At 37.1% G+C, this 15,161-nt stretch overlaps 1 protein-coding gene and 1 long non-coding RNA gene across 2 annotated transcripts in view; one reads left to right on the plus strand and one right to left on the minus strand.

The window, feature by feature from the left end:
• Positions 1–1,072, minus strand: part of LOC108445912 — a 29,715-nt gene extending 28,643 nt beyond the window's left edge. The window contains exon 1 of the long non-coding RNA XR_001860943.1: positions 140–1,072. This is a non-coding gene — a long non-coding RNA (uncharacterized LOC108445912). The remainder of the gene's footprint in view (positions 1–139) is intronic.
• Positions 1,073–2,674: 1,602 nt separating this feature from the next.
• Positions 2,675–13,295, plus strand: OSGIN2 (oxidative stress induced growth inhibitor family member 2). Its single transcript, XM_017731063.1, has 5 exons — positions 2,675–2,867; positions 6,865–7,001; positions 8,649–8,840; positions 9,455–9,546; positions 11,464–13,295. Exons 1-5 carry the CDS (start codon positions 2,801–2,803, stop codon positions 12,509–12,511), a joined length of 1,536 nt encoding a protein of 511 aa, XP_017586552.1. The 5' UTR covers positions 2,675–2,800; the 3' UTR covers positions 12,512–13,295.
• The last annotated feature ends 1,866 nt before the right edge of the window (positions 13,296–15,161 follow it).

Consider the following 15,161-nt stretch of genomic DNA (forward strand, 5'->3'; position numbering starts at 1 on the left):
CGTCGTGACCTTGGGCAGCGCCGAGGCGCAGCCGAGCCGGGGGCATCCCGCGCCCGCTGATGCTCGGTGTTGCTCCGGGGTTCGCAGCGCTGCACCGCCCGGGATGCCGGCCCCAAGGGGCACCGCTCTGCCCGCTTACCTGGAGAAAATCCAGCAGTCTGGCAGTGTTAAATTCGCTTCTCGAAGTGTCAGCTTGAGACCAAATTCAGATTCCTTTTATATAACGAGTTTTCTGTTAACCGCCCACCACAGTCCGTTTCTTTATTTTTTTTTTTTTTTCTTAAAGTACGTAATGTATTCTAGAATCTTTCAAAACTGCTACCTGGAAAAGGTACCGTTTGTTTTAATAACCTGCAGCAAATTAGGTATTAGTTATTATCAAATTATTATTATTAGCTTTTTCAAATGGGAGAAAAATGTTACATGTACATTGTGTTTTTTCTCTTAATGGGTTTTTTACATTAAAAAAAAGCAAAGCCGTGGATGCACACGTCGGCACATGTTTAGAATCTGGGCTATTGACAGAATGTAGTTCTCCAGCTTATTTGGTGTGACCAGTATAAGATAGATTAAGCACTAGTGTTGTAACTGACTCATCTTGTGCCCACTTGCACGTCTGCAGGACTAGAGCCGTAAGTAATTGTGCCAAATCCCCACCACTGTGAAGCTGTCTACCGTGAGTTTTATCAAGATAAAAACTTCTAGTAATTGGTGGCTTTCAGTGTTGTTCAGGGGTTATGAAGATGGTGGCCCCTAACTTCAGATCTTGCTGGGTGCTGGTATGATGTTCTTGCAAAGGAAGAGCATGCTCCTGACAACAGTCCTGCATATGCACTGCACTTTGTGTGTGGATGTTCCTGTGCAAAGAACAAGAAACTGCACATTGTGTGCAGATGTTCCTGGGCAAAATCACCGGTTTGGTAGTTTGTGATACACTAAGCTACACAGAAGCAACGTTTTTATTGTTAAAAGATCCTTTTGTAGCCTACAGCATTGTGCATATAGCCATTAAAAGAAGTTTTGAAATGTTTCTTTCAGTTTTATGTACCACCAAGCCCAGCAAGTGTAATAAAACCACACTAAAGCATGCATGCTGCCTTTAAGACTGTCTTTTGCAAAACATAAGGTAGTATTGCCTTAGTCAAGTTTGAGCAAAGGCTGGAAAATAAAACAGTCTACCTGTTCCTTTCTAAAAGCAGAGGTGAAAAAATTAGGACGATAATTAGATATCCCCTCTCTGACTCTTCATCTAACTCATGCTGTTTGTATATTAGGTGTCTGCAAGAGTTAATGGGCAGCAGTAATCAAACAGTAAGCGTGTAATTTTGTTATTGTTGTTGTACTGCAGGGAATAGTGGTATCAAGTACTTTCCAAAATAAATACAGCCTCAGAATTGCTCCCCACCTTTTTTAACAATGCCATCAGAGAGATGTGTTACAGAGTTTCCTAATGCTGTTGTTACTGCCCAGCTCTGTCTCCGGTTTACTTCAGACTTCCCCATTGAGGAAAGGCTTTTGAAAGAGAATCTTGGGTGCTGTGGGAGTTGAGGCAGTACATAGTGTACGTGGCTTCTTGAAGGCCCTGGGAATTGTATCAGTGTCTTACGGTTTTGGTCCTGTGTAGAAAATAATTGCTGAAACACTAGAATAGCTTTAAGATATGCAAATTCTTAGGAAATATATAAGAGTACTTTTATTTATTGTTAATAATTAACTATATTTGTAAAGAGAAACATTTTTAGAACTGTTGGTAGGGGTATTTTTAATTAAAAATTGGTTGTCCTGACTTTACAAAAGACTTGACAAAATATCTGCAGTAACAGACTATTCTTAATTTGACTCTGTCTTTCTAGCTCGACTGATAGTGTGTGCTTCTTCAATGACCTGGAAAGGCTTCAGAAAGGGCTCCTAAATAATTAAACAGAAAACATTATAAAGCAAGTCTTTGTATTCTAGAAGCACATCTAGATGGTGAAGAGTTACAAGAGAAACTTAAGTAGACTTTGCAGACAAAGAACTGAGAAATCTAGAAAAATGGCTCATCATGAAAGCAGTCTGCTGTGCAGGAGCTGATCTGACTGCATGGCAGTTCCTTCTGTAAAAACTTTTAACAGTGGTAGGATGGGTTATGTCTAGGGCTTAAAGGGATCGCTTCACAAGGATCCGTCCTCACACCACTGCCGACTTTAGCTGGCCTCACTTCTGTCTGAATGGGAATTTGTTGAGGTGAAGTCTTGTGTGCAGCTCAGCCAGCAGGAAGGGATATAAATGCTGCTGTTGTACCTTAGCTGCTCCTTCAGGATTTTTCTGGCCTTAATGTTGTTAATTGGCTAGGCAGTGTGTATCTCCTCATTTGATAAGGATAATGAGGAATGAGATCTACTGTGTGTGGGATCAAAATAATGCTTTGGTTATACTTTGGCTTTGTATAAACTGAGATTAGAAATCTGCATTTCTGCAGAGCCATCTGTGCCTTTTTGTTATCCTTCTGTAGACTTGCTAGGAGAAAGTGGACTTTTAAAAATCTTCTGTTAGAAAAGCTGTGCTGAAGAGTAAAATTGTGTAGATTGGATAAAACGTATTTGTTTTGGTCTTGATTTTGCCAGTTTCTAACTCTTGAAGTAAAACATCAAAAGCGATTTTTGAAGAGACTGTTCTGACAACAGTTCACTGTTTCATTTTAGTTTTCTCCCATCTGTCCTTCTTAATTAGAACTTACAGCGGCACTGAAACTGAAGGACAGCTTTTGAATTCCTTTGTTCAGTACTTTGGTGACAGCCTTGGGAGGAAGATTAAAAGAATGCCTTTAATTGAAGAAACTGTTCTGCCTGGGGACTCCCTTCTTACTCTGCCTGTAGTAATAATAGGTGAGTTTTTTCACTTTTTTAAAGATTCACTGTCACTGTCATTGCCTTTATAGACCTGCTGCATGAAATAATTTATTATTAAGTATCTAATGCTTAGGATCCTTAAAATGAAGATGTTTATTAGAGTAATACAGTTGTTATAATTAACAACAGTAGCATGAAATTATACTAAGGGACTGGTTGGAGTATATTTGAATTCAAATTATGCTTTGAGAAAATGAGCTGCAATATTTGGCAGCAGATACGGGAGTATTAACGGAAGAACTGTATTGATTCTAGTGTTGATGACATGGGGTTCGATTAATGTGATATGTCTATTTCAGGATGCGTGGAGGTTATCGATGGTACACTGGTAGAAATCTGTGGGGTCATCTGTGGGGAGACTGAAAAGCATAATGTAAAGTGTGTGTACTGTATGTTGGTTAGGTGCTAACCTCTCATTAATTGCCTTTTTCTCTGTTGCATCCATCATTAATGTCTAAATATTCTCCCATCTTTTCCAAAATGAATCCAAGTCAATTCAGCTAGTTTAAAACAATAAACTCTAGTCTTGACTGAACACTTAAAGGCTTGTATCTGTAAAATGTTGCTGAATGACAGGATAACAGAGGGAGGAGGCTCCATCGGTACACAACTTAATTTAGAGTGCCAGCATGATGTGTATTGGGCCAAGGTTTTTCAACAACAGCTGGTCACCAGCTCATTATCACCATGACTTCATGAGGGGATAAAGAAAAGATCTGAAGTAAAGAAGGTTTTCAATAATCTAGTCCAAAGCTGTTGGGACTAGAGCAAGTACCTGCAAACAAGCAGAGATTTTGGAGATTGATGTTGCAATATAATTGTGTTCGCAGTAAGTCTCCACAACTTTGAAAGACTGGTGTTTGTACAGGGCCTGTTCACAAACCTCTCTTTATGATAGTTTAAAATAGTGCTCATGTAACAGACTTACGTGTATGTGACAGACGTGAATCATTTGATGATTTCTGCATCACAGTTGAAGAGAACAGTTTTCTAGCATTTTGTCAGCCTTAGTATAGCTTTGCCATACGAGTTAATGACTCATAAACTGAGTTAATGACTCAGTTTCCAATGTTTAGTTTTGCAAATATGCATTATGCAAATACCTGTGCTCAATACTTATTTTGTCTAGAGAGCCTTTCTAGGTGCTGACACCAAACGCAGCTGCCTTGACCACTTCTCTCTCCATCGTCCAAATGCTTTTTCACGGATATATTTGAGACACCTTGCAAGCTGATCTTCTCCACTGGCAGCCTACTATCACTGAAGAGCCTTTGAAGGGATCTAAAATGATTTGATAATGTAGTAGAAGAGTATGAAAATAATTGTCATCCTCCCCCATATATAAACACTGTTTTCTACTTGTTTAATAACTTCTGTGCAGTACCTGTGTTGGGAAGAAACGGATACATTCCATTGGGGTTGAACAATTTCATGCTGAAACTCTTAAGTTTAGAGCGTGTTCTGTGCTAAACATTTTTATCTTCTGCACTAGTTTTGATCATTACTGTGTAGACAGTGTTGTCACTTCTCATCCAAACGACAAGGTTGTTATGATACTTGAAGTTGAATATTTGCTTTAAATTTAGACACGTAGTGTAAAGGTGGTTGTACTATAGTTTGCTGTTGATCAGAAGAAGATTTTGCTGATATTCAAACTTCTAACTGCTTCTTAAATGAACAGGGCCATGGGGTTTTCAATTATATTGATTGTACAACTAAAGTTTGTATAATAGTAATATCTCTTAATTGCAGTCAGAGCTGTTATTGGAGGTACTGTGTGTAAATAAAGAACAAACCTCTCAGGTATTAATTTCTCATTTCAAAACGATTTTTTTCTCTTTTTCCCAAGAATTTCTGAGAAAATTATAGCAAGTCTAATTGCAGACCTTGCAGCTGAATCTTCATCTTGTGTGTTCTTGACAGCATATCCTCAAGGGAATTCCTTTCCCTTGGACTTAGTCTGCTTAAAGAATCGGAACTGGGTTTGGATCAGCTCTCTGGATGGTCCCAGAAAAGTTCAGGGAGCTCAGTGACAGTAATTCACCTTAACGTAATCCCATCCTCAGTAATCTCCTTGGCCCTTGCCAGCCTTTGTTTGGGCAACATTTGTTACCCATTAAGTTCTTTACGGCTTATCCAGTAGGAATGAACTTTAGCATGGCATCCTTGGCCAAGGCACACATTTTCCCCTTCCTATTGTGGACTAACTTTGTTTATACTCCAGCAGGAAAAAAAAGCTAGCTGTGCACTTGTAAAAAGATAGAAAATTCTTTACTGTGTTCAAGTTAAAATTCTAAAAACAGTTAAGAATTTACTCAGCCGTGGGAATGCCTGTGAGCTATTGGTATAATTAAAGTGTTTTCATAATTTCATTTGATTTTGATGTGGGTAGTTTCTCTGTATTGGTACAGGTCTCTCACATCCATTTCATGGCAAATGGGTGACAGGAGGAGCTTGCATCTTTAAGCTTTAAATTCCTGGACTGTAGCATATCCAGCTATCTTGTGTTGATCAGTTTGTGGGAGGGCAGAACAGTGTGAGAGTAAGGAAGAACTTTTTCACTGTCTTTAGATTCTTTAGATGATTTTCTTGTAGTCTATGGTTGTGACCAGTCTATGTGCACAGCATTGTAATAAAGTATGAGATACCCTGCCACTGAGGACCAGGTGAGTATAGCCTGCTGAAAGAGGAAAAAGAGATCCAATGTATGAGGAGACTGGGAATGAACAGGATCTCAGCGAAGTAATGGGGGATTTAGGGACTGAGGAACTGGAAAAGGGAGAAGAGACAGGCATTGGAGAAGTGGGATTGTTAACGCGTGATGAAAACAGTGTGTGCAAAGGCGATGGGGAAAAGTAAATGGTCTGTGAACTCCTGACATCAAGAGCTGAAATGGTTAGAAGTAAGAACAAACACTCTGCTATATAAAAGTATGAATAAATTTGTAACTTAAGCCCAGAATTTGCATAGGGTGTGTGCTAAATACCATGTGTGCAAAAAAAGACAAAGTACTCACAAGTGCCTCATTAGGAGAACACTGTGCTTTTCATTCAGTTTATGAGGAAGAGGAGCCATAGAAATAACAATACATAGCCACATATTTAAATTCTGTATCCTAGCACATACTTTTCTGATTTAGTTTTTGATATCTGACTATGCGACATGAATGTTACTTCTGTATTTGCATGTGATAAATATGGTCCCCTACTTTGTTTAATACTAGTCAAATAAATAGAAATGTTTACCTTACGGTAATGGTTTGGTCTCATCTATCTCATACCTTTAATAACATTTTAAAAATGTCTATTAAAATTGCAGCAATTCCCATATACAAATTGAAAATGCTACAAAACCGATAAAAGTGTTGGACTTGATACTCTTGCTGAACAATGAATGTGGTCTTACATGAGTTTCTTGTACTTTACCACTTACCTACAGGAGGTCTGTGTTCACTTAGCTTCTATGTTGCTGTTTTGCTGTGCCTGTATCTTTTCATCTAACTTTCAGCCTTAAGCTTTCTGCTTGTCTCTTTCGTCCTTTTATTTTATGGACAGACCTGAAGATCATGTATTCCAGATTGTCTTTCTGCTCTGTGTTGTACAGTGCCTATGGGAATGCAGTAATATTCAGATATCACCATGACTGACAGGCAGACCATTATCTGTCAGGACATTTTTACACAAGAATAGTGAATTTGACATACTAAATTAGGGAATTTCTTTATATGCATTTAGTTTCCTGGTGTAAAAGTCACAGATATGTTTCTTTTTACCTGAAAAAAATTTTGCTTTGTTTATTTGGAGGATGGCCCTATAAAAAGCTCTATTTTACTGCAAAGTTTATAAGTTGCTTTGAGTCAAAACAGTCTGGCATTATACTACTTCAGTACTATTTTGTCACTGTATATTTAGTGATTAACAAACTGTAGATTATAAACATTTTTACTAAAGCAGTAGTTTTTTTTCTTTAATAGGAAATGGACCTTCAGGAATTTGCCTTTCTTACCTGCTCTCTGGATACAGGCCATATTTGTCTCCTGAAGCTATACACCCAAACCCCATTCTACATACAAAATTAGAAGAAGCTCGACATCTTTCCATTGTTGATCAAGTAAGCTTTGGTTGCCATCTTGTCTAGGTCTTTTCCTACTGCGAGCATTAATGCATTAATAAGTTATTTTGTTACTCTGTTAATTTAAATAGAATCAACTCATGACCATTGGATCCAAACCTGGGTTGTGTAGTGTTCTTTGTGGTTCTTGAAGGCTTTTAGTTTGTAGTGTTTTTCTGTTTTACAGTCTACTCTTTGTTGTGTTCTTACTACCTGCCAGGAGTGTCTAAAGCATGACTTGGTCAGTGGCTGATGCAGGACTTCCAGTTGCAGGACTTCCTGGATGTTTGGGCACTATCACCAAGGAACACATGCTACTAACATACTTAAAAGTACACATAGTTCAAGTTAAAATATTCGCAAATACTACAGTTTTTACTAAGATTTGATTTTTAGTTATGTGGGGAACATATATCCTCTATCAACACAACCCATTTTTCTTTTTGGAACAGTATGCATCCTTCAGTGTTTGTGTTGTATTGACAGTCGCTCTTGTGCTGTAGTTGTTATCCTTCTATGCATCCAAGTTTTCTGTCTGATTTGATTGGTTAAATCTTCTCCAGCATTTTTCTTTCCATTTGTCCATTTGTTTGCCATGTTAACACTGTTTTCCACTCACTGCACAGTACTCCTGATGGATTACTGACAATGCTATCACTGTATTGCCTTTGTGAGTAATTTATTTGAAATACAAACATGGATTTATGTTTGTAGGGGGTGAGTAGGGGTTTGTTTGGCTTTGGATTTTGGAGGGTGCTTTTGTTTCAGTGCTGTGCTATTTGCATGTAATGTTTACCCTAGGTCTCAAGGTCTTTTTCTTTTGCAGGAAAGTAAGCTGACTAAGTTTTGGCTACAGATGTTTCATGTATTTCATCCTCCCCTGACCCCCTGATATTTTGCCTAATTAGGAAGCTAAGCTGTACTGTCTTTGTCAGCAAAAATTGGTCTTATGTCCAATTCTTTCTTCAACTCTCTATTTTCTCTTCAAATATTTGCTATTGCATAATTTTTTCAATTATTGCAATTTTTAGAACAAGACTGGTTAATAGATGCTGAAATGCGAACATTTTATAAAGTTCTAGAAATTTTGCTCAACATTAACTGCTGTGTAAAATAATCCTAGTTTTAATTTTTAAAAATAATGCTTATAATATCTCCATTATTTCAAAATACAATACAGTTAGTGTTGGAACTAGCTAAAAGCTGTCAAAAGAGCCTTTTCTACTTGATGTTTAAAGCTTAATGTTTTTAGATTCCAATTTGGCTTTATCAAAATGGGGCTCCTAGAAATATTAGCAGTCCCTTGTTAAAAGCAATGTTCTTTCTATAAATACAGGTGTTACTAAGTTGCTCTGATCTCTATTTGTCTACATACTTCTTGTTCTACAATGAATTTTAAATAGTGACTTGCCCCAGAACTGCTGTTATTAACATGTAATTTTTAAATGAGTGAGGTGTATTATTCAGAGTTACACAGAACTGAATCATAGCAGTTATTTCTGAAAAGTGTTGTGATTGAATCTCTACATTAAGTACCTTTACCTAAAGTGCAATTTGAATTAATTTTGTTTTCTGTTGCAATTCAACTTCTGTACATCAGAATAGCATGATGCTGCATGAACATTTTTCAAAATCTGTCATCTTCAGGATCTGGAGTACCTGTCAGAAGGCCTTGAAGGACGCTCCTCAAACCCAGTTGCAGTGCTTTTCGATACGTTGCTTCACCCTGATGCTGACTTTGGCTATGACTACCCACCTGTTCTGCACTGGAAGTTAGAACAGCATAATTATATTCCCCACATAGTGCTTGGAAAAGGACCACCTGGGGGGGCTTGGCATGTGAGTAAAAATTTCATCTCACTCCTAGGGTAAATTGATAACTCTGTGTTTTGGGATTTTTCTTACTACCTAGGGCTTTTAGATAGTAATGCCAGTTGCAGTTTCAACTGCTCACTTGCCAAAGCCCAGGTAAGTGGGGGATATGAGAAAGGAAGGAAGAAATTGCCCTCTATTTGGGTGTTTGTGACCATGACTGCTGTCTTATATTACCAGGTTTTTTGTTCGTTTAAATTTAATGAACTATTATGAAGAGTATTTTCTATAACTTTTTTTTTGTCTGCACTGTTTCCAGGTGCTTTTGTACAAAATCTTAAATCTCGATGTCTTTTTATGTCACTTTCACATGTTTTTCTTCCTCTTTTGTATTTTAAATAACTTGCTTTTAGTTTCACTTGCACATGCTCTCTCGTCACCTTCTTCTTTATTTGATCATATAGTTGCTTATTATCTACATGTAACACAAAAATGGTTCATCAGTTCTTCATGTAATGTCCTGGTCTTATGTTGTGTTCTGGTATTTTGTTGCTCTAAGTGAGTACAATAAGAAGACCTTCACTGGTTTTTATATAAATTTGAAATGTGTCTGGTCATGCATCTTCATGTTTTCTCCATAGTCCATGGAAGGCTCTATGCTAACCATCAGTTTTGGAGACTGGATGGAATTGCCTGGCCTCAGCTTTAAGGAGTGGGCAGCTAGCAAACGCAGGTAAAGATACTGCATAATCTGTTTGGGAATCCTAGTTGCTATAAAAATCCAGATAACTGGAAAATATTTAAACTTCACTGTTCACAGAAGGGCTTCTTGTTTTGTTTATTAAATTGCCTGATGGCACTGGAAAAAACTGGGCAATGGTCAGGAAGAATAATTGCTCGTGAGTGCACCAAAAGCAAACGTACAGGCAACGGTGTGTTCCAGTAGCATTTGACAAAGAGTCACTTACTGAAAGCAGTTCTGATTAGAGGTGAGGGAAGATGGAGGAAGGAATTTCAAATCAACCGAAGTATTGTAAATTCCTCTTTCAACACAGATGCAGCTGAAGTTGCTGCACACCCCAGCTTTCTTGTAATTCAGGAAGTTATGTAGTTCAGTGTTTGCTTTTACAGGCAAAGCTGCAGCATCTTAAATCTATGAATTTTAAGAGAATAATTCAGTATTTCAGTGTTAGTTTGTAGCAGTAAGTTTCTTGAAAAACTTGAGAAGAAAAGTTACTTTTGTGCAAGCTCACTGTTTTTACTTCAGTTCATAAAGGTCTGTGTCAGCAGATGAATCTAGGAACACTCTACATGAGCTTTTTCTAAAATTTCAATTTTTTTGACTTTGCTCTAGCAAAATTAAAGGAAGTTGGTTTTGTACCATGTATGGGAAAAGAAGAAGTAGAGTTACTTGAGCATATGTCTTTAAGGGCGGACTGTTACTCATTTCAGGACAGCCCTTGAAGTGAAGAAACTGTAGCTTTGTTCTTTAATCCTTTTCTTAGATAACCCCAGCAATCTTGCCTCCTTATTAACTGAAATCCCATAAGCTGCTTATTATCTGAAGCTATATATTATAGTTTTCAACAATGCTAAAACCAGAAATGCTGACCTGTTGTACTACAATTAAACAACCTTCTTTAAAAGGATTGATGATAATGTAAACTTCTAGTCATGTAGAACAGTTTCCTAAGTTTCCTTGTAAGAGGTGTCACAGTCACATTATCCTCTTCCAATAAATATCTCATGAGGATTTTCAGAGCCGTAACCTGAGCATTTAAAAGTACATATGCTATTATCTTGCTAATCTAAGAAAATGAATAGCCTGATTACTTGTAGATATGATTTTAAGTGTAATTTAGTGGCAATCCTGATGTTCAGTACTGTTTATTTTGCCTTCTTCCTAGAGCTTACTTCTAAAGAAGCAGCAAAATTCATGCAACTGTTCCAAATAATTACACTGTCAGCTATTTTTTCTTATGAGACTGCAATAATCACGAGAAAAGCACAGATGTAATAGCAGGGTTGCAGTGCAAAAATATTTTTTGTTGAACACTTGAACCTCACAATCCTATTTACATAGTTGCACTAACACTCTGTGTCATGTTTGCTTTGCTCACTCATGTGACATAGAACTACTTCATTTGATACTTAGTGAACTTAACTGTACCCAAGGGAGAGGTCTTTTGTAAAGTATAATGAATACTTGGTTCCAGTAACATTGAACCTGGAGTTTCAAAATTAGCACTTAACTATGACATTTAATTAATTAGATTGTAAGTAAGTGTATTCTCACTGAGTACAAGTTTAGCCAGTATTGTACTGCTGATAGCTGTGATGTTAAACTTTGTAAAATACTTCCATATGGAGCTGACGTGATACTCCAGAGCTTTGTTACACCTAATTTGTCAAACACCATAGCACTTTACATTGTATAAAGACTTAAACCTGTATTTTAAAAGTTAGCTTGTCTTGTGTATCAGAAAACAAGAGAAAAAATAAATGCCTTTAAAGATGATGAACTCAGTGTCGGTTACACTGAACAGATTCAGTCCTCTTAAATTTGATCTGTCATGTGATATTTCATATCTGATATTCAAGTTACCAATAAGGTCTATTTATTAACTGGAACCATTTAATTTTGTTTCAGAAATATAAAGAGTGATCGAGTAATGCCAGAGGAAATAGCTTGTTATTATAAAAACTATGTTAAAGTCATGGGCCTCCAAAAGAATTTCAGAGACAATGTTTATATAACATCAGTGTCCAGGCTTTACCGAGAAAAGGATGATGAAGGTAGCAGTCAACAAAATGAAGATATTTCAACACAGCATTTGGAAATGGAAGATGGACAGAAATCACTTATTAAGAGAAACTGGGAAGTCAGAGGTTATCAGCGAGCAACAGATGGTTCTCATGTGCCCTTCTGCCTCTTTGCTGAGAATGTGGCTCTTGCAACTGGCACCTTTGATTCTCCTGGCCGACTGCAAGTTGAAGGAGAAGACTTTCCTTTTGTCCTCCATTCCATGTCTGACTTCGGAGCTGCAATCAGCAAAGGAAAGTTACGTGGGAGGGCAGACCCTGTGTTGATTGTGGGTGCTGGACTAACAGCAGCTGATGCAGTACTATGTGCCTATAACAACAACATCCCAGTAGTCCATGTGTTTCGTAGAAGAGTTACCGATACAAGCCTAATTTTCAAACAGTTACCTAAAAAGCTTTACCCTGAATACCATAAGGTCTATCATATGATGTGTACTCAGTCTCATACCGTGGACTCTAATCAACATTCTGCTTACACTAGTTTCCCTGAACACAATGTACTTTCCTTCAAGCCTGAAATGAAATGTGTTCTTCAGAGCGCCTCCGGACTGAAGAAAATTTTGAAGTTTTCTGTAGCCTTAGTTCTGATAGGTTCTCACCCAAATCTTTTCTTTTTAAAGGACCAAGGACATAGCATAGGTCATCACTCTAATCAGCCTATCACATGCAAGGGGAATCCTATAGAGATTGATCCATACACTTACGAATGCACTAAAGAAGCCAACCTCTTTGCTTTAGGGCCTCTGGTGGGAGACAACTTTGTACGGTTTTTAAAAGGAGGTGCACTGGGCATTGCACGATGCTTGGCAATAAGACAAAAGAAGAAACATGAATTGATTGAAAGTGAGGATGGAGGAGGTGATGGGGTACCATAAATGAGACATTAGAAACTCTCACACCCAGGATTACAGATGTAGTCTTAACAGAAAACTCACTGGCAGCAAAAGTTGATAGCAGTCACATTTCTGTTGTGTACAAGTAACCTGCGCTTGTATTGCTTGGTAAAGGATGCTGATACTACAATATTTCATTCTTTAGAAATACAAAAAATTGATCTGCTATTTCAACTGATTTCAACTGGAATTGCTTCCAGATAAACAGAAAATGAGACTAACTTATCTTGGCCTGCCTGCCTGTCATCTCTTGCTCAACTACAAGAGCAGACTTCGTCTGTGAAAAGCAATGCCTACCAGAGTGGCTTTACATTTTAGTGTCATATGTGACAAAAATACTCTTACCATGAAACTTAAATAACTTCTAAAAGCAGAAAGCTTGTTTAGTACAAAATGATTCTTTGTCCCAAAGCAAATTTGGAGCCTTCTGCTTGAAGCGAGGATTTTATTTATTTGCCACAGTAATACTTGGAATGAGCACTTAGCAAAGTGGTTTCTACTGTAAGAAGGACTTCTGTAAGCAAGAAGTATTCCTTAACGGTTTTAAATTATCCTGGTAATTGGAATAAAAGAATAAGCATTCCCATTTAATCTTTAATAACGATTTGACACAATCCATTAATGTTTCTTCACACTATGCCTAGAGTTGGGTGAGTGCACAAAGACTAACATGAGATGTTCCCCTACAGTGATATGTACATTTCTGAGAATACGCATTAACATAAACAATAAAGTACTCATATAAGTGCTCTTATTACAGTGTCAATATAATGAGTATCTAGTGTACTTCTGAAAAATTAAGTACATGAGAAAATTAAGGGGTTTTTGCTTCCAAGCTCAGGAAGACTGAATGGGATCACTTGGCTGATGAAGGTGGGGTGGGTGATAGATATTCTCATCTCCCATTTGACCAAAAATTGGTTCTCTTTTTTTTCTAGAGCAGCACATGATAGTGAAATATATTGGCCTGCAATTTTTGAAACTTAAGAAAGGCTTGTATCTTACAGCCAGCTAAAAAATAAACCAATCTCAAAACAAACATGCAAAAGTTCCTTTAAATCTTAAAGCTTATGAAAGACAAAGACTTAACTTGTACCTACCTCTGAATCCAAGTTTCATCTTTCTGCTTCATAATGTAAGACCTAGATTTCATTTGCTGGGTTTTACAGTAGTTAGTTTACCTAAACACACTCATAGGTTTCGTACCATAGTGAGGTTAACTTAGGAAAGTGAACACCCTGAACTCTGAATAGACAAAAGTGATTGGTTTTAACTGGTTTTTTCCCAAATGTTTTAATTCAGGTCCAATGTGATGGAATAGATGTTATTTTTCTGTTTGGGTTTTTTTTATGTTAAAGAATGTCGTGTTAGTTTAAGGTATTGTGTTCACATGATTAAAAAATCTCCGTATTAGAACTTCAACAGATTTTAAAAAGGAAGTTAGGCTTTGTGAAACTGCTAGTGCTTGCTGGTTTCCCAGCTGTCTTAACTTTCCTAAGTTGTAGACAGCTGTATTCAATAAATGCCTGTTTTCTGTGCCTACTCAATTACAGGGTTCTGTGGCTACTGCAGGTCTTTATGCATCTGAGTAAGTTACTCAGACTTTGGACATAGAAGTTGAAAAGGTACAGTATGCAAGGATTAAAACTACTATTTTCAGTGGAAGTCCAAAATAATTTATGAAATTATGCTACATACAACTAATAATAAATTTTAGTCTAGAGCCACTTAATAGCATAAACACAAACAAAGGAGCATTTCTATCAATTTCTGCATTGCCCACATGGTTGGCTTCAGCCACACATTGTCAGTACCAGTTAAGATACTTTTTTATACTGATATTGAACTGATTTTAATTCCACTAAAGTCTAAGCTTGTTTTCTTCATATTTTAATTTGAGATTCTACAATTTACCTTCTCTGGCAGAAACTGTGTATATAGAAACCAATTCTAAACCTGTGATACCTAATAATTTTAACTGTTAAAAGTGCTAAATACTTCCTTATAGGACTTTATTGCAGTTAAGTTATTGGGAATACATCTGCACTGTGATCAAATTCCTGCAGTTTTGTATCAATATAAATGTCCAAATACAACATATGGCATGTTAGTGCTTTTTCATTTGTCACAGGAGACTTTTAAAATGCCAGCAAAACAAAGATCTACTTAGCAGTTATTTTGCAAAAAGGGAAAAAAACCTTTAAATGGCTCCATTTCTAGCCTCAGCTGCTGCAGCTACTCGCAAGCTGTGTGTGTTGTAGTAACAATTTTGCAGCAGAGATCTTTGACCTATTATTACACAAGTATCTTTCACTGCAATCTTACAGCACCTTGAGGTTTAACTGCTTTTTTTTTATCAATCTTGCCAGTATTTTTGAGATAAAAAGTTGCATGCAAGACCCCCTAGTTGGGCAGAGACATTTCAGTGGTAATGTTTATTAAGCCAGTATAAAAATATTTTTTCAACCAAAGCTTTGCTAAAAGATCATCTTTTGTCTTCTAGGAAGTGCTAGATTTAAAGTTGTAGCTGGACTTTTTCACTTTTGCCTTTCTGATTTTGAGAGAAATTTCTGTTTCTCTCCTCTTACTTATTTTGAGGAACTAGGTGATAGAAAACTTCAGGCTTTGCATT

Source organism: Corvus brachyrhynchos, unplaced genomic scaffold, assembly GCF_000691975.1.
Source record: "Corvus brachyrhynchos isolate BGI_N302 unplaced genomic scaffold, ASM69197v1 scaffold293, whole genome shotgun sequence".
In the NCBI taxonomy this organism is placed as follows: domain Eukaryota; kingdom Metazoa; phylum Chordata; class Aves; order Passeriformes; family Corvidae; genus Corvus; species Corvus brachyrhynchos.

Excerpts from the sequence above, each read along its gene's own strand:
- OSGIN2 (XM_017731063.1), top strand. The coding sequence starts at position 2,801 with ATGCCTTTAATTGAAGAAACTGTTCTGCCTGGGGACTCCCTTCTTACT. Across the intron at positions 2,868-6,864 it reads TCTGCCTGTAGTAATAATAG|GAAATGGACCTTCAGGAATT; the intron begins GTGAGTTTTTTC and ends TTTCTTTAATAG. Across the intron at positions 8,841-9,454 it reads CACCTGGGGGGGCTTGGCAT|TCCATGGAAGGCTCTATGCT; the intron begins GTGAGTAAAAAT and ends TTTTCTCCATAG.